The 24638-nt window shown below is 51.0% G+C and overlaps 1 protein-coding gene across 1 annotated transcript in view; it reads left to right on the top strand.

Annotated features, from left to right (window-relative positions):
• PAPPA2 (pappalysin 2) overlaps positions 1–14178 on the top strand; it is a 90914-nt gene extending 76736 nt beyond the window's left edge. Inside the window, exons 23-24 of the mRNA XM_009892944.1 lie at positions 12015–12113; positions 14104–14178. Coding sequence (XP_009891246.1) covers positions 12015–12113; positions 14104–14178 — 174 coding nt within the window. The remainder of the gene's footprint in view (positions 1–12014; positions 12114–14103) is intronic.
• Positions 14179–24638: the final 10460 nt, after the last annotated feature.

Here is a 24638-nt window from a genome sequence, read left to right as displayed (position 1 = left end):
CCTGCAGAAAGTTTCCTTGTGCTGGAAATGTCTCTTTTGATACGACCCAGGTCTATATCTGTTATTTCTGCAGTTGCATGTGTCTGGCAGCTCAGAAAGATCCTGAGGTCAGCAAGTACACCCAGATCTTTCTCTACCTCCTTTATTTCCAACTGATGAGCTCTAAGCTAACAGCAGATGTTTTACCATCAGCACAAGAGCTTGCCCTTCGATTTTATACAAGTGAATGTCACCCTGTTTCTCTCTCTAGTCCTTTGGGTCATCTACCTATTTGTCAGATATCCTGATCCTCCTCTGTGGAACAATGCCTTCTTCCTCGTTAGCAATTTTGTCAGCGCAGGCCTATTTTTAAGGTCACAGTCACTCACTGTAATACTAATGAAGATTCATCCTCAGATAGTTTCTTTCACCTTGATGCTCTCCTTTTTGATACAGCTCGCAGCCACCTCCTCCCTGTTCTCTTTCTCCTCACTTCTCGCATACGTGTCTTTGATTATTCTTTTGGGTTTTCTTATACAATGCTGCAGGTTGTTAAGGTTGGACTGATAAGCCAAGTCTTCCTAGATAACACTTTTTCATGTGTGCTTTATAGTAGTCGTCTTCCCATAAAGAATAACTCCTAACAAAAGCGTCTCATTCAAAGTATTGCTCAGCACTGGGAAGAAGGGAGGTATTACCAGTCCCCTCGTTTGATCACAGAAAATGCCCCGAATGTGGTTTCAGCCTCATCTGTGCTGGTTTCCACCCTCATTCCTTTTCCTCTGCCCCTGCAGAACATAGCTCCTGCTGGGTTTGACATGGTCCAACTTGACTTGCCATGTCTGTAGGACATCTTAGTCCCAGGTTCCTCCTCATTTCACAGTAATCCCTCACTGGAGGCACCTCCTTTATGATCCCAGCCTCTGCCCTCCACTGGGCAGTGAAATGCTGTTCCAGTGGACTGTCCAGGTCACCTCAGGTCTGAGTCACCCCTCAGAGATGCTGTTGTGTCTCTATTGACTGCAGAGCGCACGTTGGATGAGGAAGCGTTCTCATCTGGATGCCTCAGTGAGGGGAACAACCTCACGTAAGAGAAATCCAGGCCACCTGGCTGCTTGTACCATCCCTCCCTGGTGGAATCAGTTCGAGCTGGGGCATGGCAGCAGTAGCCAAGCCTCAACCTCTGCAGCCTCAGCTGGAGCCCTGCCTCACATTGGAAAGTTCAGGTCACCGCACAATGGCGTTAGAGGGATTCTCGCTCATCTTTATCGTATGCTGGCAGCAGATCAGCCTGCCTGCTCATCCGTCTCGCTCCTCTTCCCACCTCCCTTCTCTTTCCATTAATCTGATTGTCCATCTGCCTCCCGGTCTCTTGCTGCACCTTGCCAAGTTCCCCATCCTCAGAGTGTGGAGGCACGTAGTTCAGCGGGCGAGGAAGGGAGGGAGGGATGCAAACCCTTCCAGGAGCCCGTCAGGAATACAAGTTAGCGCCGAGCGTGCTCCGCCTCTCGAGGGCCAGCGGAACATCTCATCCCCTGCCATCAGTAGAAAAACAGATGTTTTTTAGGGGGGAGCTTGGGGCTGGGTGGAGAAGGGAGTGGAGGAGGAGAGAAACCCCTCCTCCCCACCGTTGTTTTGGAGGGGTCGGTTGTGGTCCTGGTGGTGTGCTCTGCTGGCGGGAGGGAGGTGTGTGCAGCATCTGGGGCAGGTTTGTCCCAAGCCATTCCAAGGCAACCAGTTCTCAGCTATCCTCCTCCTGTTCCCAAGAGCAAGTGAGGCTGTTGACTTCAGAGCAGGAGACAGCATGTACAGTGATCCAGGCTGCTCCCTAGGAGTATTCCTGCCACTGTCCAAAACAGTCCATGTATGAGCGTGGCCAACATTGGCTGCTATAGAGCATCTCCTAGTCCATGCAAATCACCAGCTCTGCACCCATCTATCTCCCACCACTGGGCAACGTTCTGACCTTGCCCCCACCTCCAGCTCTGTTTCATCATTGCGTGCAGGTAGCAAAGGGTTAACTGCAAGGAATTTAAGGCAGCATGGTTTGGACAGACCACCAGTGGGCAGAGCTTTATAGTGGTATGGTAGGCACTGGTTAAGAGCTACTACAGCTGTGATCTGCCTTGTAGGGTAACAATTCCTTCCTCATGTGCCTTCTCTTTGCTGTGCTTTGCTCTGAGCATGTTCTGGGGGAACATGCAGAGACTTTGGCTTAAGGTCTTTGCTTCATGCCCTGGGTGAAGATGGGCCATACCAGAAAGCTGTCATGAGCATGAGCTGCTGGGAACTTCCCAGGTCTTCCCTGCATGAGGACAAGGTCTCGCTGCCCTTGCGCGTGCTGCTGGTCATGTTATCACAATCGTAAAACACTAATTTGTTCCCTGTTTTGTGGTTTTCCTGAGGTATTACAATGGAAATGATGCGATAGGGATTGAAGTGTGTTTGTGGTTGCAAGTTGTTCTTCAGTCTCTCGATCCAACAGGTAGTCAAGGACCTGATGGATCCTTGGCTGTTCCCACCAGCATGCACAGAATCCTTGCTCGGCACGTCTGTGGCTTGTGTCCAGCATTTGTCAGCCAGAATTAACTCCTTTGAAGGCATATGCAATAGGGATGGTGGGAAGTCTCATCTAAAATCTGGGTCCTGCTGTGCTTTAATGCAATGGGAGACAGGGTGTGACTCACTCCCTGGGCAAAGTGCTGTAGCCGGAGCCCAGCTGGAGGCAGCTGCCTCTGCTCCTCATCATTGACGGGGCTGAGGCTCCTTGATTGTACCTCCTCCCAGACCCGAGAGCTCTGATTTTGTACTATGGCAAAACGCGGTGTAGGAAACCGGGCAGAAACATTATGGTGGTGGGATGCTCGGCTCCTGGAAAGAGATCCTCTTCTGTTGTCCTGGGGCTTAAAGCAATGAGGACGACAGCCACCCTGGCTTCTTCAAGGAGATTGTCTCCGAGGAAAGCAATGCATGGCCAGAATTTAAAATCACCCTCCTGTGATGCTCACATCATAATTATCTCATCTCCTGTGCCCATGGGAGCGTTTCATGACACCTTTATCCAGTCCACACTCTTCCTCTGTCTGCCGTCTGGCTTTGAAAATGTGGAGAGGATCCTACTGGACGTGACTGCTTGTTCTTGTAAGCAGGCGAGAGGCAGACAGTGTGACTGCTACTCCTTCAAGAGTCTTGCCAAAGCCTACGAGCCCATGTGATCCAGGTGACCAAACAGGACTCGATGAGTTGCTCTAGATTCTGATACAGTCAAATTTTGGATAGTACATGACACATTGGCCTTCACATCTCAAGAGGACACAGCGGAATTGGAAAAAGCAATCAAAACGATTAAGGGGATGACACACCTGCCATTCAAGGAAACCCTAAAGCAGCTGGGACCCTTCAGTTTGGAGAGCAGATGACTGCTGGAGGTTTTCCAAGTCACAGAGGTGATGGAGAAGATGAATGCAGAACTTGGGAGTGCTCTCTGAGACTGCCAAGGGCATTGTTTCAAACAGGTGAAGGAAAGTACTTTGGACACAGTGAGCATGAACTCTGAAACTGGCTGTCGTGTAAGGCTGCAGGGGTGAGTGGCAGCTTTAAGTTCAAAAAGGGATTAAACAAATTAGTGGACATCAGGTCCACAAACAGATACTGAAAAGACTAGACAGGACTCTACCTTGCACCGTGCCTAACACGGTGGGGACTACAAGGAGCATGGACTGCAGGTAGTGGTCGCTTCTGGATCAGACCTGGCCTCGACTTGTGAGGGCAAAGCCCTTTGTGCTGGAGAGGTGGCAGGCAAGATGGGGAGCGCTTTACCTACCTGCTGGGTACATTTTCATGCTGCTGTTGGCTCAAGCAGCATGAGCTGCTTAGTATGGGATATAGCCTTTCAGGGGATGAGCCCAAAGGAATTTATTCCTCTTCCAAAAATCTCCCATGAGGTGTACTTTTCCTAAACTGTGAGAAGATATCTGTCCCCTGCACACATGTGGAGTGTGACTGTAGAAACCTCATTTTCTTAAGAGACAAAGCAAACATAGAGAAACAAAATGATCCACACACCAGCATGGTGCAAGGACAGGCACAGCTCTCCTGCCTGCAGGGACAGGCTTAGAGAGCTCTAAAAGACAGGAGCCTTTTGGCACGGGTAGGACCACAGCATCCAGGCTGTCCTTCCACCAAAGAGGTGGAAGCAGCTCTGCTCCCTCAACCCATGGCTGTGCAGGCTGGCCTGCACTTGGGATGCCCCAACCGATGGCTACTTCTCTGCCCTCCACAGCTCAAGTGCCATCCCTCCATCCCTGTCCATGTCCCACTTTCCCCTCTCCCAGTGGTCACAGTTGTTCAGCCGGTGACACAGACAGAGGGAATGGAAAGCCACTGAAAGCATCCACTGAAATAAAAATCAGTGAGTCCCTTCTGGTAATAAACAAACATCCCAAAGCGTAGTGCAGCCAACTGCTCTTCCACCACGAGTATTCATTCCCCTTCAGCTCCTTCATCCCTTGTACATTGTTTTTCTTTCTGTTTAAGATCTGTAACAAGAACTTGGCAGAAACCAGATACAAGTGGGTCAGGAGGCCCTTGTGGTTTTCAGGGCTTGTTTTCCATAACCCGTTCTATCCTGCAACATATTTTGCACAAATGGCTTTGCAGGAGATCTAATCCATGGCAGCAGGCAAGCTGCTGAGGGCAGGATCACAGGCTGGTGCTTGTGGCGTGGGAAGTCCTGGCTTCTCTTATGTGTGCAGCAGCAGCCCTGGGAATGGTGAGCACTGGGGACACATTCCGGGAGCCTTGATATTTGCCAGGAGCACTATCAACACATGGCATCTTCCTGTGCTCCCCTCTGCTTGTTCTTTCCTGCTTCTGCTTTTCTTCTCATGTTAGCACTGAGATCAGGGTGCAAAAAGGATGAGGCTAAGGATCCCGCCAAGAATAGATCATGGACAGAAATGTTTTTATGGAAGCAAAGACATGCTCTGATGTGCTGTTCATCTACACCAGCTTTCCATCCCTGTCTTCACTCTTGTCCCTGTGGACTGTGTGGAGCCCTTTACAGATCGCTGTCTCCTGAGATAAGGAACAAGGCACAGAGTAGGACAGGGGAGAAGAAATGCATCCTCATTCAGTAGCCCAAAGTGCCACATACTCACTTCTGTGACAGAACTGTGTCCAATCCAGATCCTGGCCTGCCGCACCAAAGCACTTTCAGACACCATGAAGGCAAGGACCTGCTCTCCCAGAGAGGCCATCTACAGCAGCATTCAGGCTGCAGTCCAAGCAGTGATCCAACCTCTGCCCTCTTCAGGCACTGATCCTGTCTGAACTCAATCCAGGCTGATTCAAACAGGGCCCTGATGTTTTCAGGAAACCCATGTCCAAAGGACCCTCTTTGTCCTTGAAGAACACCTAGAGCTGCATACTGAGACTGCTGGGAGCTGGGCTGTTGCTTGCCTTGGGCATGGCAGTACAAGTGATGGCATATAGGCTGAAACCAGACAGCAGGATGCTGCCTTCCAGCCTGTCACCCCTTCCTTGAAACATTCCTTAGTGTATGTGGGGTACTTTCTCAAGCAACAAGCCTCTGTTTTCTTAGTGAGGCCTGGGGAGGAGGATGTTGGAGCTGGAGCAGATGTTCCTGAAGACTTGAGATGTGATGAAAGTAGACTGCATTCTGAGCTGACGATCAAGTGTCTCAGGGACACCAGCAACCTCGGAAACAACCAGCATTTCTCCATTTTGCTTTCTAGCTGTGTCTGAGGTGATGGGGCAGATCAACAATGTCTCCTAGCAAGCCATCCTTCAGGCATGTGGCTCCAGGGAACAGCCACCACAGTTCAAAAGGACCCCAGAAACAGCTCAGGGGACACAAACTAGGAAACATTAAAATGGTGGATGAACTGCTGGGTTTGTAGGAATTTGATTCTCTTTTCTTCAGGCCACTTGGTCCCGGGTACCTCTTGCCAAATTTCTAGTGCTGTCTTCTGAGCAGTGCTCGTCCTGCCTCCCTCGCTGCAATGGGCCAGGTAGCGCTCACTGGCCACTTGGAATGTCTCAGGGCAGCAAGGCATCCCAAAAAGCTTTTTGAGCAGAAGCCAGCCCTGCTCCCTCGCTGTCCCTCTCTGTGTTTTTTAGACCTGATTTCCTCCTTGCGTGCTAGAGAGCCTCAGGAAGGAGAGAGGGAAAGTGAATGTGCTTGGGGTGTCGAGGGGGGGAGAAAAAAAAAAATAAAAGACACACTGCAACAGAGAGAGGGCCAAGGAAAATATTTAATCCAAACAATGAACATTGTCGTTTCCTCCCACAGTCTGCATTCCCAGTCAACTTCCCTGGGCAAGCAGGGGGAGCCAAGAATGGCCGGGCTCTCTGCCTCACCAGTGTGAGTGTGGGGACACTGTGCTATAGCATTGCTTTAACTAGCTCCTGCCACGTCTGTGGCTGAAGGGACTGCCACCAGCCCCAGTTTTCCTTAGGGAAACAGTGATTTGGAGTGATGTTGGAGGGATGCAAACAGGGATGGGAGGGGGAATTTCCAGGCACCAAAGCTGGGGTGGTAGATGCATTAGGGGCTTTACATGAACCAGGCTTTCAATAAGGCTTTGGGTACTCTTCAAGTCCTCTCAGGGACCTCCCAGAGCTTTCTGAAACATTTTGGCTAGTGGCTCAGGTAGGAAGGAAGGAAAGGCATCCAATAGGGAGAAGCTGCCCTCTGCCTATCCCTGGCCAAAACCTGCTACAGCCAACTTGTGCTTTTCTTTCCCCATGCACCCCTGCCTGCTCCCCACCACCATGGGCAGTGGCTTTTGCCTGGGACGTGACTTCTCTTGCAGGTCTTAGACCCCTGAAGCTGCAGTGGTCTGCAACCCTGGGGCAGCTCAAGGTACATGTCCCTCAGTTCCATGAGCCCTGGTTTGGGCTGGCATCCTTCTGCTGCCAAATGAGCAGGGGTTTCCAGCTGTAATAGGTGTCTACTGCTGCTTTCTTGTTTCTAGTGCTGAGCACATGCTGATGCCTTTGGGGTCTTGCTCTTGAAGACCCTGCAAGGGGGTGGCTCCTGGAAGACCACGCGCAGAGTGAGGGGAGACATTTCTCCAGCAGAGGTTTATCACCCAGCCCTGTCCCTGTCTCCCTGCCATGCCATCTTCCTCCTGTCTCCTCCAGCTGATCTTTCCATCACTAAAGACTCATCCATCACAAAAGCAGAGTTAGCAGTGGTGAAGCTGATGCACAAAGCGTGGGTCTGACAGGACAGCGGCTTTTCCAGGGCTGGTCCCTGCCTGTCTCCCCTGCTGAAATGATGGTTCCCCTGTTCCTCTGGGGCTGCTTTGAGAGTAACAGCTGAGGATGAAGACACCTGCACTTCCTCAGCTGCAGGGTCGCATGTGGTCGTCTCAGCACATAAGGACTGAGGTCAATGCCCAAAGGGAACGATGAAAGGACAGTAAAATCCACGCTGACTGAAAAACAGCATGAAAGCAAACTACGCATCCTCCTGTATGGGATCAGCACAGTTGCAAGGCCCAGGACCTGTGCAGCCTCATGAAGGCTGGCGGAAACATTTTGCTTTTTACGGGTGGACTTGATCCTCTGAACCGGGGATCTGGGCTTTCTCTAGCTATGGGCAGATTGAAATCGCAAGCACTTTCCATCCCAGCAGTAGTGCAGGAGAGCCTTTCAGCTCTTTGGTTACACAATTGGCCAGGTGCACACTGATTTTTTTCTTTTTTCCACCTTCCTCTGAAGCATCTGGAACGGGTCCTTGCCAAAAGCAAGGTACTGGGCCTTCAGGTCTGCTCGACCAGAGCAAAACCTGCATTCCTGGGAAATAATGTTCATCAAATGCTCATGACGCAGCAGCAAAATATGTACGATACTGATGGCATCTGTGATTTATTCTTCATGCTCTGTCTTTCCCTCACTCTGTTACACCCTTTCACAGTCTTTCACAGTGAATCAACCTACATATAGAATGGATTTAAAGAAAGGTGGCTGGACCCTGCCTGCCTCCCCAATGGCACTGGGGGCTCCCTGCCGGGCAGGACACCAGCTATGGGGAGCGAGCCAGCCGACTCTGCAGGGATGGTGGAAAAACGCTGTGTGCAGACGCTGCTGCCCGCACAGCATCTCCCAGCAGCCTCGAGAGAAACGTCACCTCCAAGATGCTTCTGCCCAGGATGCAGCAGGATCTAACCAGCCTTTCTCACATCCCTCCTTTGCCTGCAATATTTTTCCCTCTTTTTTTAAAACTTAATTTTTACTCTTTTTATTCGTGCCTATTCCCAGCTTTGAGAGTGTGTGTTTTTTTAGCCTATTTAAATTGCCAAGCACTTGATTCGCGGTTACTATTTTTATGCCGGCAGCGCAGGGCTCGAGCCCAGCGGTGCCAGATACTGCACCTCCACGTGCTAACACATGCCCCGCTGAAGCTCCTGTCTGAATAAACAAGGAAGACGGATGGCGCGAGTGGGGAGATTCGCTGACACAGCCCGGCTCACTAGCTGCCTTGGTGGCATGCTGCCTAGCCGAGCAGCTCCCTAGCACTTAACAAGGCACAGAGTAGTTGCAGCAATTACCTTATTCATTTTTTCCCGGTTTATCTGAGCCATTTGAACCAGTCCTTCTTCCCCCTGTGCTGGAGGATGCATATTCTGGTGACTGAAACCCAGCTGGCCATTTCCTGGGATCACATCCTTTCTCTGGCATGGTTGGGCATTGGGGTGTTCTCTCTTTTCCTGCCAACATCTTAAAACATCATTGGGTGTTTCTGCGAGTCACCAACATGGGCAAACCTCCTTTCTTCCACCGTTGACATTGCTTTTTGTAGAGCCACATGGCTCAAGCACAGGGTGAACAGAGTCTGTATGGATTTGCCTCTCTCACATCACCTGCTTTTGCACATTGTGTTGCCCGTGTCTTCCCTTGCCGTAACTCTTGCAAGACCAAACTGATGCAAGTACCAGGGTGCCTGTGCCCTCAAGGGTGACCCACCAGCACCTTACTTTGCTCTTTCTGCTTGCGAAGATGAAACCAGCTGGAGATTCTTGACAAGGCAAAGCAATGGGAGTCACCGTGTTCTCCAGGCGCTGGGCGAGGAGCAAGGACAGCAGTCGCTGAACCCTGCGCTTGGGTCTCTTGAGCCTCCAGTCCAATTAGTCATTTTTTATTTTCCCTTCATATGCTTTTCCAACGTAATTTGGAGCATGAGTTGTTAAGTTTCCCCAACAAGTGTTGCCATAGGAGCCTGTATTTGTTTAGGGCGGGGTACGGGCTCCAGCAGGTTGAGAGGAGGGGGCAATTAGCCCTAATAGGTGTAGAGAGAAACTGAGAGCCTCTCCTTCCCCATCCTGTCCCCAACTCTGTCCTCCCCCCACCTTGCACACAATATCTGGAAATCATTTCAGACCTGTGCAGCCGGGATGGGCAAACCCCCCCATAATTGTATGGAAACTACAGAAGCGGCGGGTGTTGTTTTGCCAGTGAGTCATGACATATGGAGCAAAGCTCAAGGAAAAACTCCACCGCATGGAAGGCTGCAAAAGCAAATCAAACACAGAAGAGATCTTCCTTGCCAGCAGCCCGGGCCGGTCCCCTGCCTGCATCCCTGCCCTGGCCCTCCCGGTGCTCAAAGCTGCTTCGTGGCTCGGAGACCTTCTTTGATCACCATCATTGAAGACCCACTGATGCTTTTCAATGGAAGAGGAGTGTTAATCCTATTGCCTTGGTGAAACTGTACCTTGGTCTCCTCTGGCTGTGGGTTGCAACAGCAATGATGGGAGCCAAATCCCTTCTTGGTTTTGAGTGAGCTACCTAACCTGGCCGTGCCTCAATTTCCCAGCTGTAGGAAGGTGTACTCTTTCTTCTTCTCTTCCGAGATCTTCTGCACAAATGCAATCTCTCTGTGGCTGCCTGGATTTGGCCCAAGGACTGTGGCACTGATAGCACAGACAGACTTTGTGGTTTGCCGTAATCCCTGCTGCTGCTTCCTAAAGTGACACTAGCCTGCGCTGAGCCCATTTCTGTTCCTTGTGAGTCACGATGACAAAAAGCCACATCAGTTCCCTGGTGTTGGCATAGCTTTTTCAAGTGAATTACTGGCATTATTACCAGTTGTTGTCTTTAGCACAGTGGATACAGGGCTATCATGGTCCAGTGACATTTTTCAGCTGGCTATCATTTGGTTTGAGTGTGCTACAAGCTAGTCTTCATCAAAGGCTATGTCCGGGTATTTTCTGAAGCACCGTTGTCATTTGGGACCACCAGATCCAGTGAAACGAGTTGGCTGCTTCCATGAGCAAAAGGGTGGCCAGGTTTCCACTAAAAGCCCTTTCTGATGACAGCAGTCCTCCTGGAGGTTCGCCATGGTTGCTGGGCCAGTAGCTACTATCACAGAGCCTGGAGCGCGAGAAGCATTTCATTACTAATCACTTGGTTAATGAATGGCATCTCCGTTCTGTTAGCACATTCAGTTGTTGCTTGGCAGTGCTGATGTGTATCTGTGATAAATAAACCTCGGCTGCAGATCGTTCCTGACAGTTCATTGCAAGCGCTTCATATGCACATTGTTTGGTTGCACCAGTCACACAGCATTGTTTCTCAGCCCTAGTTGGCTGCTTCTCAGTCTCAGTTGCTTGTTTCTCTTCTCTGATCAGCTGATTCATGTAACTAAACAACAATAAAATGGATTTCTGAATGGCTGCTTGTGCCATTTAACATTTCTGGACAGATAGCTATTCTGCTGCAATAGCTTTCTGTTTCCACATTAGAGCTGAAAGTAAAGAAGGCTTGTTAATGATGGAACGTTTATCTGAGCTGCACCAAGGCAATCTGGATTCTGCAAATCCCCAGTTGTCCAGGCAGACATGGCAGTGCAGCAAAGGGCGCTGGGCTGTGCCATGCAAAGAGGAGCCACCATAATTTTGGCAATGCAAAATCCCCCATCACTCAACCATGCGATTACCTTACAGAGGGTGGGATTTGGGCCATGAAGAAGAGAAACAAGGAGGAAGATGGGCAAGACTGAAGCTGGAATGTGGCCACATTGCCAATATTTCTGGTTATCAGTAGGCTGGTGCCCTCTCTGCTCAATCTAGAGTTGCATTTTGCGTACAGGGAGCAAGTGCTTAATGAAGATCCCTTCTGTTTGTCCCAGCTGGCCATCAGACAAGTAGCCTTGTAGTCCAACCTGGCAAGGTTTGGTGGAGCCATGTGCTGTGGACAGGGCTAGAGTCTCCAGTGGAGAGTCTAGAGGAATTTGGAGACGTGTTCCTCAGGGCCAGAGCCAGACCAAGAGTATTCTGTAACAGGCAATAATCCTTGCAAGCAGTGCTTGCCAATGCTTGGCTTGGCTTGAGTGCAAGTACTTCTGGGAGACTCTTGGCCTTGCTGAACCTTTCTCATAGTCCAACGGAGATAAAGCACCTGCCTTCCTGAGATTGTTCCTCTAGCAGGATGCTCTATCGATCCTTGTAACAGCCTCTTGGCACTTAGCTGCCCAAGTCAGGTCACCAAGCTCAACTTCAGAGCCAAGCTCTTCAGGAGGAGGGGTGTTGGAGAGAAGAGTTGGATCAGCTTATACAGAGCCCTGCCCCAGCCTGAGAGCAGAGAGCTGGATTACAGTGAGAGTGGTGTGAGAAGGTGGACGAGCAGATGAGGTGGCGAACTCACTCCTAGTTGGGTAGCACTGGACTACGTGGTGAAGCACTGAGTGGGATGGGGATCGGGACTTGTGACATTCAGGTTGGTGCCCTCCCTAGCAATGTGGATTTGCTTTCTCGCTTCCTGATACAATTCCCTGATCCTCGATCTACAGCTGCTGCCCTCTGAACACTCACTCCTCCATACACATCAGCTGGGATATCAGTCTTCTGGTACCCTTTGGCTTTGAAGAGGGGGTTGTGTAGGGTTGAACTAGGCCTTGAACCTTGTCAGAGGTGCACAGGGGCCTTGCCGAGAGCCCAGGATCCCTGCTTTTGGGGGGAACTTTCCGCTTTTGAATAACCCTTTCAGCAACGACTCATTTCTCTGCCTAGCCCTTCCAAGCAGACGGCTGGTGTGACACCATCAACAACCGGGCATACTGCCAGTATGATGGGGGTGACTGCTGTTCCTCCACACTGTCCTCCAGGAAGGTAAGTGAGCATTTTCTGTGGCTCTGGCCAGGATTTAGGATTAAGTGGTGACTGCTAGCCATGGTCTCTGGCTTTGCTGGCTGTGGAACCAAGCCTGCAATGCAATTCTCCCACGAACAGAGAAAAAAAACATGATTTTAAACCAAAGCCAGCTGAAGCTGATAGACCTCATCCCACTGATTAGAGTGGGGTTTGGAACCGGGCCAGCAGGACTGAAAGCTCAGCCCAACTCCCACTGAGGTTCACGGGATTCCCTCTTATTTTGGGAAACAAGTCCCAAAGACTTCCATAGAGCACAGCACTAGCCATGGTGAGTCAGAAGTCACCTTGTCGTCTAATTGAGCAATCTAAGGGGATTTTTTATCTGGTCCATTGGTTTCTGCTGTGGGCTGTCTTTCCCTCCCAGTTCTCCTGGGAAGGGAAGGAGGGAGGAATAGTGTAGAGGGAGCAACTTGGTGTTGGGGTTCTCAGATCCTTCTTTGTCTCCCATCACAACCTCCCCTCCCACCTAACTTGCTATCCAGCACTCACAGCCCATCCTTCCTGAGCATATCCAACAGCAAAACAAATCACAGGGCATGAGATAATTTCTCACTGCAAAAATATGTGAATTTGGATCTTGTCATCTTTGTTGTGGAGCTTGAATCATTTTTCCTTTCATCACGCATACACACACAGAGAAAAGGAAAAATAAAATCCTGGGAAGATCCAGTTGAGATAGGAGAGAAAAGGCTTTACACCCAAGTGATGAGTGAAACCTCCACAGCGATATCATGACATCTTGGAGCAAGGCATGGCTCTCAGGAGGTCTGAGACATCTGGATCTCTGGCCAAAATAAAGGATGGGTTCCAAGTGGAAGGTGGGGAAATTCAGTCCCATAGCTCTCAGGAGACCCAGCCCCAGCTCGAATTCCCCACAGGTCCCAGATCTCCTGTGGCACAAGACTCCAGTGCTTTGCTGTTAAGGCAAATGCAGGAATATGGGGTTCAAACACGAAACAGATTCCAGCCTCTCAACTGTCCCAGGCTGTGAAAAGTCAAATGTGCTTCTACAGTAAGGGAAACTCCTGGCTCTGAGCCTGGTCTGTATAAAACCTCTGGAGGAAATGGTTTCCTCAGCTCCCATGGCCCACGACTGGGCAACTGTCAACCAGGAGCCAGATGCTCTGGTGATGCCTTCCCACTTTGCTCTGCTGCCACCAGCTAAGGTGACATAAGCTTGCTTGGCTACATTCAGTTATTGTAGAGAAAGCAATATGTAATGAGCCTCTCTACCTTCATGGGGTGTCTCAAAGCAGCACAGCTTGTGAGTGACCCTAGACAGACTCACTGCCTGCTCCACTAAAGACTGCTCCTGCTCATACAGCATCCAGCCTCCCTTGGTTTTCTTAACACATAATGCATAAGAACTGTAAGCATCTACCCTGGCTCCTACATCAGGTAGCATGGAGGCCACGCTTTGCAGAGGGGAGCTTGGTAGAGTTCCTCCAAGAGGTGCAGAAGATGAGGCTATGCTACCTTCATGATTTGCTGAGCCTGGAAGAGCAGGAATAGTTTGAAGGACAGGTCCATGGGCTCAGACATGGACAAGGTGGGCTTTTTAACAGGGGCCAAAGTAAAACTGAAATCTTAGACATGCCTCACCACTGCCAACCCTAGGCCAAATGGCTCACACCCACCAGGGGAGACTTCTCCCCAGGGTCTCGCATTTGGGGCACAAGACTCAAGCTGAATCTTGGTTGGAAAATTTGAAACACAAGTTAACAGAAAGGAAATCGCTAAGAATAAAACTCAGCCAGGGACACCTCATATCAGAGCCCATTTCTCAGCAACTGTGGAGCTTGGCAATCTCCACAATGCCAACAACATCAGGGTGCAGTCCAAAGCATGTCTGTCTGTATTGGGGTGGAGAGATCTTGCAGAGACTTTGGGGTGCTGGCAGGCCAGGAAGCTCAAAGCAGAGGCTTACATCCCCCTTTGTTCCCCCCAGGTCATCCCGTTTGCTGCTGACTGTGATCAGGATGAATGCACGTGCCGTGACCCAGCGGCCGAGGAGAACCAGTAGTGGCACTATGAAGAGCCTCTCTCGGTCAGGCGAGCGCCGGAGGAGCGAAGGGGCAGCAATGGGGGCCGCTGGGGAACGGTGGGGTGTGAGGGGACAGGAGGTTTAAGGAAGAGCTGGGCAGGGGGATGGTGACTGTGCATGGAGGGGATGGGTCAAGGCCACCAAGTAGCCAGCAGGCTGCGGCACGGAAGGTCAGGCGTGTGGTGGTCCCCTCCCCATCGTTGCTCCCTCCTGAACCCTGCGGGGACACGGGGGCCCAGTGCACGCTCAAGGGGCTCAGCCAGGGGTCCGTCACCGCCTCGGCCACACACTGGGCTGGGGTCCACGCCGAGAGCCCAGGCACTGCCACGGACGTTTGTCCTGTTCCAGCATCTGGGTGTCTGTCTTTGCTCTGGATTTTGTCACTATTTACCCCCCTCTGCTGTACAGGCTTCTTTTAGCAAGTTTGAGGTAGTTGTGATCTCTCTGCAAATATTTAAACTTAATTATATATATATACATATATATATAATATATATAAATATATATTATATTTTCTTTGCTCTTGATGAAGCTGAGAAAGGATATCCTTTGTCACACACCCATGCTGCTGTGAAGTACAAACCATTGGGAAAAGCACAGGTCGGGGCAGGAGGAGCAGGGAATTTCCTTTTCCTTGCTGAGAGGGAGCTGGAAGGAGGACAGAGAGAGAAGCCAAACACCCAGGCCACGCCAGGAGAGAGCTTCCCAGGCAGGCGGCGTGGAGGCTGTGACCTCAAGGTGCTCTCAGCATCTTGCAGGCACCAAGTTTTGCCCTTGGGATTTGCCAGTGCTATGCCTTGCTCTGCTTCAGGTTCTGGGTCAGGATTGTGAGGTTGAGAAGAAGTGCTGCCGCGCCCTTGCATCACCCCAATGAGCATGACAGATTTGGTGAGCACTGCTGCCCCAAATGCTATTGCAGCCACCCATCACCAGTTATTTTAGAGCCCTCTGGGAAGGGTTACACATCCATGGGGATTGCTGTGTGGTCAGTAGGAGAAAACACATGCAATGGTCCCTCTCTGCCTTGCTCACCCTGGCCACTGCACACCCAACTAGATGAGGGATGTAGTGGGCAATCCAGTGTAGCTGCGTGATGCTCTGAATGAAGAACGATGAGGTGGTCCTTCTTTTCTTTCCCCATGTGTCATTTCCAGACATGAGCTTCAACAGTGTTGCCAGCAGTTCTTGGAAGAGACAAGACCCTGTAATGCAAGGAGAGACAGGACCCAAACAACCTGTCAGGAGACTTTGAGCACCATCTTTTCACATTGAGATTTTCCTTATTATTATCTCTGTGACCAAACCCATCACGGTGGACATACAGTTGCTGACTTTCACGAGTCTCTTGCTCCTGTAGGCACTTAAAGAAAATCTTCAGATTCACTTCTAGCCCCAAAGAAGCCAGCTAGAAACTTTGCCTCCCATAGTTGATTCCCAGAAGCTCAGCTTGGCAGCTTGGACACAGCCCCATAGAGGCAGCGGGTAGGGAAGGTGCCTGGCTCCAGCTGGGGTTATCGCTGATGGTTTTGTGCTGCAAAGAGGCAGAGAAAAGCGATAGAGAGAGGAGAGCAGAGAAGTGACCACAGAGTAGGAGCACGGACACCCCGGTGCGCCCCGGAGCAGCCCCAGGACCAAGAAACCCAAGGCTGCCGGGCTGCGTTTTCTCTGCATGACCTGTGCCAGTGGAGCCAGGCTCCAAGCCAGGGTTTCTCCAGTGCAAGAGCGATGGAGAGAGGGTGACACAGTGTGGAGAGACTGGGGATTTTCAAGGCATCCTTTGGCTTTCACTATCTCCCCCACACACCCTTTTTGTCAAGCATCTCCTAACGTTATGTTTGGCTAGAGGACAGGAGTAGGGGCAGGGGTGCTTGGACTTCCCACCAGCGTCCAGGCAGGAGATGCCTTGACCTTCTCCAAGCCCTTTCCTGATCCCAAGTGTGCCCATCGCCCCATGGTGGGTCACCTCCTGCCTGCCCTGGCCTAGACAGGGATCCACAGGAGGGGGCATGATGGGCCCCTTCTCCTCCTGCAGTAGGGACACACAGACATTTCTGTTCCCATCATGCGCAGGTGACAACAACCGGGGTTTTCACCCAAATGAACTGTCAATTTTGGCAGAGCGCTGCAATTTTTTGACAGCAATTTTTCAATCAAAAAAACCCCATCAAAAAAACAAGAAAATTTTAAGAAAAGCCCTCTGAGACTCTTCTGACCCCGATGTCCCCCAGAAGGCGCAACTTGGGCAGCTCCACCAGTGCAGGGAAGGGGAAATTCAGGGGTCTTGGCACAGCAGCAGTAGGGGGCCTGGCAGCCCCCCACTGGTGGGGACGTGGGATGAGGGTGACACACAGAGGGAGATGGGAGAATTTCAAGTCCCAGCATCTTGTGATGCTGAACCCTTCCCTGCTTCGTGTCAGTGTTACCTAGATGCCTATGTGTTTAGATGCCAAATTTTTACCCCTTTAGCGTGAAAATCCTCGTCTCAGCAATGGCTTATCCCTGCTCACCAGTGGGTGCAGGGAAGGGGCCATGTCCCGTGGATAGGGGAACCAGGGGAGAGGGTGGAGGCACTGGCTTGGCTGACAGAGGTTTGTGCTTCTCATGAACAGATAGCTTCTATGTACCGAAATATTGTTCTTCTATAGCGACACTGAGCGGTTTTTGTCCCCTTTAGGGTTTTATTCACAACGGAGGCTGCTGCTATTTTTATTTTTTTGTATTTGATAATTATTTTTTATAAAAATCTATGAAAAATAAATAATCTTCTCATCCTCCACCTCTTTTGCCTCCTTGCTTTACCCAAGGAGGGGCCAGGCTGGGGGAGGGAGGTGGTTCGGCTGCTCCTGGCACCTTTGGTCCCACACACCTGCCTCTGCGCCAAACTATGGGTTCTCCCAGCCCACTCCCAGTGCTGTCCCAGTTCAGTGGGAGACCTCCTTTGGGTTTTGGGTTGGGGATACACACACATCCCTCCAATGCTCTCCTTGTTCAATGCTGCCACCCAGGCAGTTTTTGCTGTGCCACCAGCTGCAAGGACACTTTTGCAGATGGTCTTCCGCTGCTTATGCCACAAACAGGTCCATTGCCAATCACCTTTTGTAATTAACCCACCTTAAAGGTAGGAAAAATATGTGTGTGTGTCTGTGTTTCTGTGTGCGTGTGTGTGTGTGCGCACACCACCTCCCTGGGGACAGGGAGCAGAGGGTGGCTCATGTCAGAGCCAGAGAGACATGCCAAGTGGCATCCTGGCAAGAGAGTTAAAACCAAAGACAATAAAAAAATTTGCTTAAAGATTTTGGGATTTTTTTTTTTTTTAAGCAACCAGATAAGCTGTGTGCATATGGACTGGGAAACACCAGAAAGCCCTGCACAAGGTAGGTGGCAGCCCATGGTGTCCAGGCAGCCAACTCCAGCCTCCCCCTTGTATGGTGGTGAGCCCAAGGCACCCATCTCCGCTTCAGTGCACCACCAGCACAGCATAACATGGACCAGGGCAAGCTCATGCCATAGTACCAGCTGAATCCCCTCCTGTGGACAGCCCCAAATCCCACAAACATCCTGTGTCACCAAGGCAGGGGACATCCACGGGGACCTCGTGGGTTAGGACTTCACCTCAAAGATGCCCACAGCTGCTTTACTGTGCCCAGTTGGCCAAATAAGTGTTTCTGGTGCTCTGGAAAATGGGATTTACAGCTTTTGATGAAGCAGCCTGTCCAGTGGAGCCTGCTGCAACCACAGCCTTGCATGTCCCCCAGCCATACCTGGGCATCCCTTCTGGACCAGGGGCACTCGGAGCATCTGGGCCAGGTTTGAAAGTCTCACCTGCCCCATACACTGGAAGGTTATCATGCCAGTGGCATGAGGAGGGACAGCATGAAGCTTGTCCCCCTAGAAGTCATTACCTGTTGCAATTCCCAATTCCCAGTGGCCCCCAGCAAGCCAGGTCTCCCACGGTGCCGGGTACAGAGCCACCAAGCCACCACGGTCCACAGTGGCCACAGCTGGTGGCCACATCTGCAACAGGACCAGCCTGCCCTGTGGTTGCTTTCTCAGGGCCCACAAGGTGGTTTATTCAGAGGAAATACTGCTCTTTCTAGACCTTGGGGAAAGAGAATTGCATGTTTTTTCTTCTTCCTGCTGCTACGTCTTCCACTGTTCAGGTTTTTTTGGTGTATACTTTATTGGCATTTTTCCCCCTATTTTAAGACAGTTTCAACTGAGCAAATCAAATGGCCCTGAAAAAAAGTCAGATTGGTTTCCAAGAGCAGACGCAAGCACAAATAGCAGCTGAAAAAAATCGAGGATGCATTTCCAATGGACCAGTTCTGGGGACATTTCAAGCCTCTCCCCCCCATCAGACAGGGGCAAGATGGTCACTCAAGGAGCTCCTTTGCTGTTTCGCAGCTCAACGCAGGGTTTGAAAAGGCCAAAGCCATGCTAGGAGCTATTTCTCTTTCCTTCACCATGCACCTTGCTTGCAAGCTATGGAGAAAATTAGTCACGGCTGAGCAAGCGGAAAGATTGGAAAGGACTGAAAAACACAAGTGCTTGCAGTGGGTTGGGGGCTGGGGGGCTGCTGGACCCCAGGCAGCAATGGAAAGGCTACGGAAAGCAATGAAATCCCAGATTTCCTCCCGCAGGGCTGACGTGAGCATGTCTAGGGCAGCGGAGAGGAGCAATGGGCTGAGAAAATGGAAGGAAAAGCCCCTAACATGGGATGCCCTCTGCTGCAGAGGGTGAGCAGGGAGCACCTGGGGACAAGGAGCTGCCCTTGCCAGCTCCGGGGTGGCTGGGTGCGTTACACAGCCCTCCCTCCTCCCCGCGGCTGAGGTCCCCCTTCCCGTCACCAGCAATTGGAGCCATGTGTACCCAGCCCTGACTGAAATAAGCTGAGGTGCTTTGGTTTTGTGTTGCTGCTGGAAGCAAGGGGGGGGGGGGGCCGGCAAACCCTTGGTCTTTCTGGCTGCCTGTGCTGGAGCAGCTGAGGATGTACAGGGATATGCAGTGCTGGCCCTTGCACCATGTCCAGGGGGTCGGGGCTGGGATGGAGATGCTCAAAAGTCAAAGGGGTGTACTCCTGCTGGGGACAGTCAAATCATCCTGAGTCTCCCTCCTTGTTATCTTAGATTTCTCTTGTTGTGTCTTTAAACCCTGGTCCCTCATGTCTTTAAATCCTGCTCCCTCTTTTTCCAGCTGTCTCTGATGGCCACGTGCCTCCCTTTGCTCTGCACCAGTCTCTCCTTCACTTCTGGTCTTTGCATGGACTCTCTCATCACTCCCTGGAGGAGGAACGGCATCTCCTGGTGACATCTGACGTCCTCTCTGGGGCAAAGCTCCCCAAATTGTGCACTTCCACTTGGGCTAGATTTGCTCCCATAAAGACCAGCGCATTAAGGGGCTCCACAGCCCCAAGCAACCAGGACCCCAGTTGTAGGTCTTGCATTTAAACGCAAGTCTATGGCAGTAGCCAAGTGACAAGATGTCATCCCATCCCCTCCTTTCTGCCAAACACCCAACCTCAAGGCAAGAGATGCCAAACCCTGTATCCCCAAGATGAGGGGGACATGTGGTTGAGCAGGGCGGTCGCTCTTTCAGCAACACAAACCGGATCTGAAGAGCTTTGTCAACTGTTACAATGGAGGAGACCACACAGTCAGGCATTAAGAAACAGGGCAGCCACCAGGCTCATGAGGAACACAGTGACTTGTGTGAGGGCCCCAGCAGTGCCATGTCATTTGTGCATGCACTGAAATGCAGAAATCCCTGCTGGTAGCTGCTTTCTGAAGGTGAATGGGGACCACCACCCAACAGCAACCCTTCCAACATGCACACACATTACCAAACCTTTCCTTAAAAGCTGCCATTTTTTTGTCAGCTAGTGATGCATCTTTTACAGTCCACTTCCTTTTTGGGGTGGCTTCCTCCTAACCCGTATTGCTTGCAAGCCATATGACCCCTGAGGAGATTTTGCTCTGGTGAAGGTCTGATGAGCCAGCTGTGCCGAAACCTTCTTACACAGCAGCTCAGGCTTGTGACTGCACGCCTCGCTGGCACGCGGCCCCTCTCCTCCTCCTGCTTGTCTTCCTCCTCCTCCTCCTCCTCCTCATGTCTCGTTCCACAGCCACGGATTATTGTGCAATGAGCTGGTGGCAGCCACAGCACTTAACTGCACGGAAAATAGCAGAAGGAAAGTATTGGGTGTATTTTTAGCTTATTTTCCTGCAATTTAGCAGTGGGAAGAGAAAAAAAATAAAAATCAAGTTGTTCCATGAGACGTAATGAAGTCTGGTTTCCTATGGATTTGAGTGCTACAGCCCCTAAAATCCCCTCTTTTCCCATGTCCTCCCAGGCATCCTGTCTGCCCGCCCGCAGTAATCCCCAGCTGACCCGGGGTCTCCCACCCATCTGGCAGAGCAGGTGACAATATACTCTGGGCTTGGCCAAGGGGCCAGCCATTACAAGTGCTGGTGGCCTGACCATGAGACACAACACTGCTCTGTAAGTGACTTTAAAGGCATCCTTTGCGTCTCTCATCTCTGCTCAGGCACTGATTTTTGCATCCTTCATAGGATATTAACGTTCTTGATGCTGCTAGTCTTCTGTCAAAAGTCTGCCAGACGAACCAGGAAGTTCTCAGGGGGTGGTTGACCACCAGACAGGACCATCCCATCCACCTTGTACCTTAAAAAGACAGGCTAAAAGGAGCTCTTTTTGACTCTGCTCCCAAACTCCCAACATCCACAGTGGTTTGCAAAGCAAGGACTGAGATCCCCTCATGGAGACTATGTAAATGCAGTCTTCCCCCCAAAACCCGAAGGTACCCACAGGCATACACACGTTCCCATGCCCAGTAGAGCAGGTAGGTGAGGCGAAGTGCAGGACACAGCTCTGGCTGTGTGTACTGAGTAGTTCGGGACTTGGCTAACCCAGTGGGCAGACACGCTAATGCTAAACTTGTGTGAAGACGCACCCGAGTTCAAAGGCTGTGAGTGTTTCATCCACTACCAAAAGATGACATCAACTGGACCAAAACTATAAACAAACACTCCAGTTTGCCAGAGCCACGGATTACTAACAGCTCCGTTTAATAGTCAGTTAAATTATCATCTGGAGTTTTACATAGTGTTACAATGATTTTTTTTTGTTGCTGTTGTTTAAAACTTTTTTTTTTTTTAAGTAATCCGGAAGGGTTTTGTGTTTCTTGCCGCGTGGCTATCTCACCCTAAAGCACCCTACTTTCAATCTACAGTAGTAAAACTTCACATTTGAGTTTTAATAGAACATCAAGGAACATGAATTGTAGCCATCTTTGTAAAGAAAAGGACCAAAACATCTTTATATGTTAAATAACTCCACAACAAGTAAAAGGTAGTAATGCTATTACAGGGGTACGGGTGTAGCAAAGAAAAGATAATGACCCAGAGGTTCATCTCAGGTGAATGATCGCTCAATTAATTCAGAAATAAAACAAGAAGAGAGGGCAGGGGGGCAAGGGAGATGGCAGAAATGTACAGAAAACAGTTGTCTTCTTCCAGCTTTTGTGTGGTGGCAGCATGGGAAGAACCGGGAGTCCAAGAGAGAAAGTACTGTGCAGACCCAACAGTAGGACCTCATGACAGCTGTGGACGGTGTCAGCTCTGCAGGGAAGGGCATGCCTCGGGGCTCACCCATGGCTATTTAATGAGCAAGCCCCATGCAACACATCTCACCAAGGCCAGGTCTGCAACCATAGTGCAACCACCCTGGCTCTGGTCTGGTCCCCCATGGCGGGCTCTTGGCACTTGTCTGAGATGGGGTCATGTGTTAATTGAGGGGGTTTGGCAAGAAAATCCAAGTTTGGGCAAAATTTCGACTTGCACTGCCAGAGCCAGGAAACCAAGAAGGAAGTCTTCACAAAGCCACGGCCATCGTGAAAATGGCCCCGCAGACATGCCATGCTGGCAGGACCTGCCGGCACAGCAGGTGCAGCAACACCACAGCAGTCAACCAAGTGGAGCACAGCCCCACCAGCAAACTGCGTGGTCCATAATGGCATGGGGACGCTGAGTCATGTCCAACTGTGCAAGGGTGCTGCTGAAGGACCTTGGACCTCACCTTCTGGGGTGGTCCATCTCCCAGCCCACGAGGAATCTGGGGCTAAGGGAGAAGAGTCCAGCTCAGCCAGCTGATGATGCTGCGGGGTTTTGGTTGACCACGCAAGGGCTTTGCAATGTGAGCGCAGAAGCAGAACAGAAATATCTGCAGAGCGCCAGTGCAAATCTTGGGGCCGGATGAAAAAGTAACGTAGTCAGGTGTGAACGAGTGGGGCGTCCGGGGTTTTCCTGGCAGCATCACAGCGAGTGGCTGGCAGACTGCACCACTCCCGTCCCTGCTGCTGTACCTAGTAAGCAATAAAAGAGAGGAGTCTGCTACCCAAAGGAAAACAGTCTGTGTTTCATATAAAGGCCACGTAAGCAGTATTACTTGGCGAGCAACCAACTTGTGTCTGGGCCAGAGCAGCCTTCGTTCAAGCATCCTGCCGAGGCATTGAGCGGAGGTGCCCTTTGCCCATCCCTGGACGGCTGCCCGGCTGGAAGTTAAAAGTTGTCTCAGCATCCGCTGGGAGAAGCAAGAGGATAAACCAAAGCATCTTAGCCAAGATTGCCGGTGGCTGAAAGGAGAAGGAGCAATGGCTCAGTATGGATCACCTGCCCATGCATACCTGTGCATGGGGGTGGCGCTGGTCTTGCTCTGAGCTCCAAGCCCTCAGCAGCAACAGGCACATCAAAATATAAGGAGAAACATGTGAGGAAAAGCCAGAAGGATCTGGTAGACTTCCTTCTTGTAAAGAGCAGGTGTTTGCCCGAAGACCCCTGCCAGACACATTCCTTACAGAAAGGACACTGGGGCGCCCAGGTAATACTGAGTGCTGGCAGCTGTTCCCAGCAGCTGCCCCATCCAGGCCAGCTGCCCCTGGAGGAGATGTCTGTCTGCCCATGAGAAGGGAAGAGCAAAGCACTGTGTGGTCCTGCAGGAAGATACTGAACTGCTGTTGAGCAAATACTGTGATGCAGCACTGTCTGCTGTGACTGGCTGCGGACCACAGCCACCTCCCTCGCAGCCCCACGCAAATATTCAAGCCATGTCCTTGGCAGGTAGCAGGAGGAATGAGGCAGAAAATTGTAAGAGACAGGCTGAAGATTGCTTCTGCCAAGACTGAAAAAAAATGAAAAGGAAATTTCTTTCTGAAGAGGCATCGTAAAAATCCCACTGTAGGGGCTCCTGGCTTGTCCAGATCAAAGGTGCACAGCTGGCAAGTCCAGAGATGCCTCCTCTGCAAACAAGGCTGGAAGCTGAATCTAAAAGGAAGCCATTTGCTGCCTCCAACACCATCAGTGGTAGCAGGGTTTTCGGGAACAGTTTGCTCTGAACTGAGCCCAGTGTCCCAGGACAACCTCAGTTCTCTGGTTTAAGAAAAAAAAAAAAACAGTCACCAGTGAGAGCTGCAGATGTGAGCCTGAACATGGGCAAGCAGTGCCCCCAAAAGTCATGCCACGTCACTGAGCCCTCTCCAGGACAAGGACCTCCGGGACCCTCCTGCACCACCACATCAGGGTACACTACACCCTGCTCCCCTCACCATGCAGAGGTTGGGCTACGCCACGGTTACAGGGCAGCTGGTACAGAAGGCAGCCTCAACTGTGCCATCTGGGTGCTGCTGTCTTGGCTGCGGCTCTCCTGAGTGGCAGTTTGACATTGCTTTGAAGTCACCATTATGGTGGGTTAAAAAAAAAAAAAAACCACAAAGAAGGGATTTTTAAGTTGACTTCCAAGGAATTTAGTCCCACAAGAAGAAAGATCATGATGTCCAGCTGGCCACTGGCTCTGAGGCCAAGGTGCCTTTGCTCTGAAGGACTTTGCATCCTGGAACAAATGCGGGCTTTGACCATCACAGAAGAACCTGAGGAGATGGGAGTCACCAACACCCCGGTCCCCTTGCCCCAGGCGATGATGCCGCAGTCCCACCCTGCAATGGCACCATCGATCAGCCAGGTCTTGTCCAGACCTCATGCTTTACAACTGCAAAAAAAACCCAAACACATCCTTCTTGGCTGCCCAGTAGCTATTTTGCTTTAGCCATAACCACTAGCATTTCAACCTGACCTGCATGCCCTGCCTCCATTTTCCCAGCCCTGCATCACTTGCTTTCCCTTCACGCCTGTGTCACCTTGTTTCTCCCGTGACCAGTGTCCCTCACCCTCGGGAATGGTCCCCACAGCCAGGGCAGGGATGGGGCAGGCAGACAGGGCTGTGGCCTTCCAACCTGCCCCCTCCACTGATGCTGAGGAACCTCTTGGCAAAATGAATAAAACAAAACCAAGAAAACTGGGTCCCACAAGACTTCTAACTAGAAAGGCTTTTGGCCAAGCCAAAGAAGAAACTAATACTGAGTCAGTCCT

The sequence above is a fragment of the Charadrius vociferus genome, unplaced genomic scaffold (assembly GCF_000708025.1).
Source record: "Charadrius vociferus isolate BGI_N301 unplaced genomic scaffold, ASM70802v2 scaffold39, whole genome shotgun sequence".
NCBI lineage: Eukaryota > Metazoa > Chordata > Aves > Charadriiformes > Charadriidae > Charadrius > Charadrius vociferus.
The sequence above is the reverse complement of the archived record's forward strand: the minus strand, read 5'-3'. Positions and strand labels throughout refer to the sequence as shown.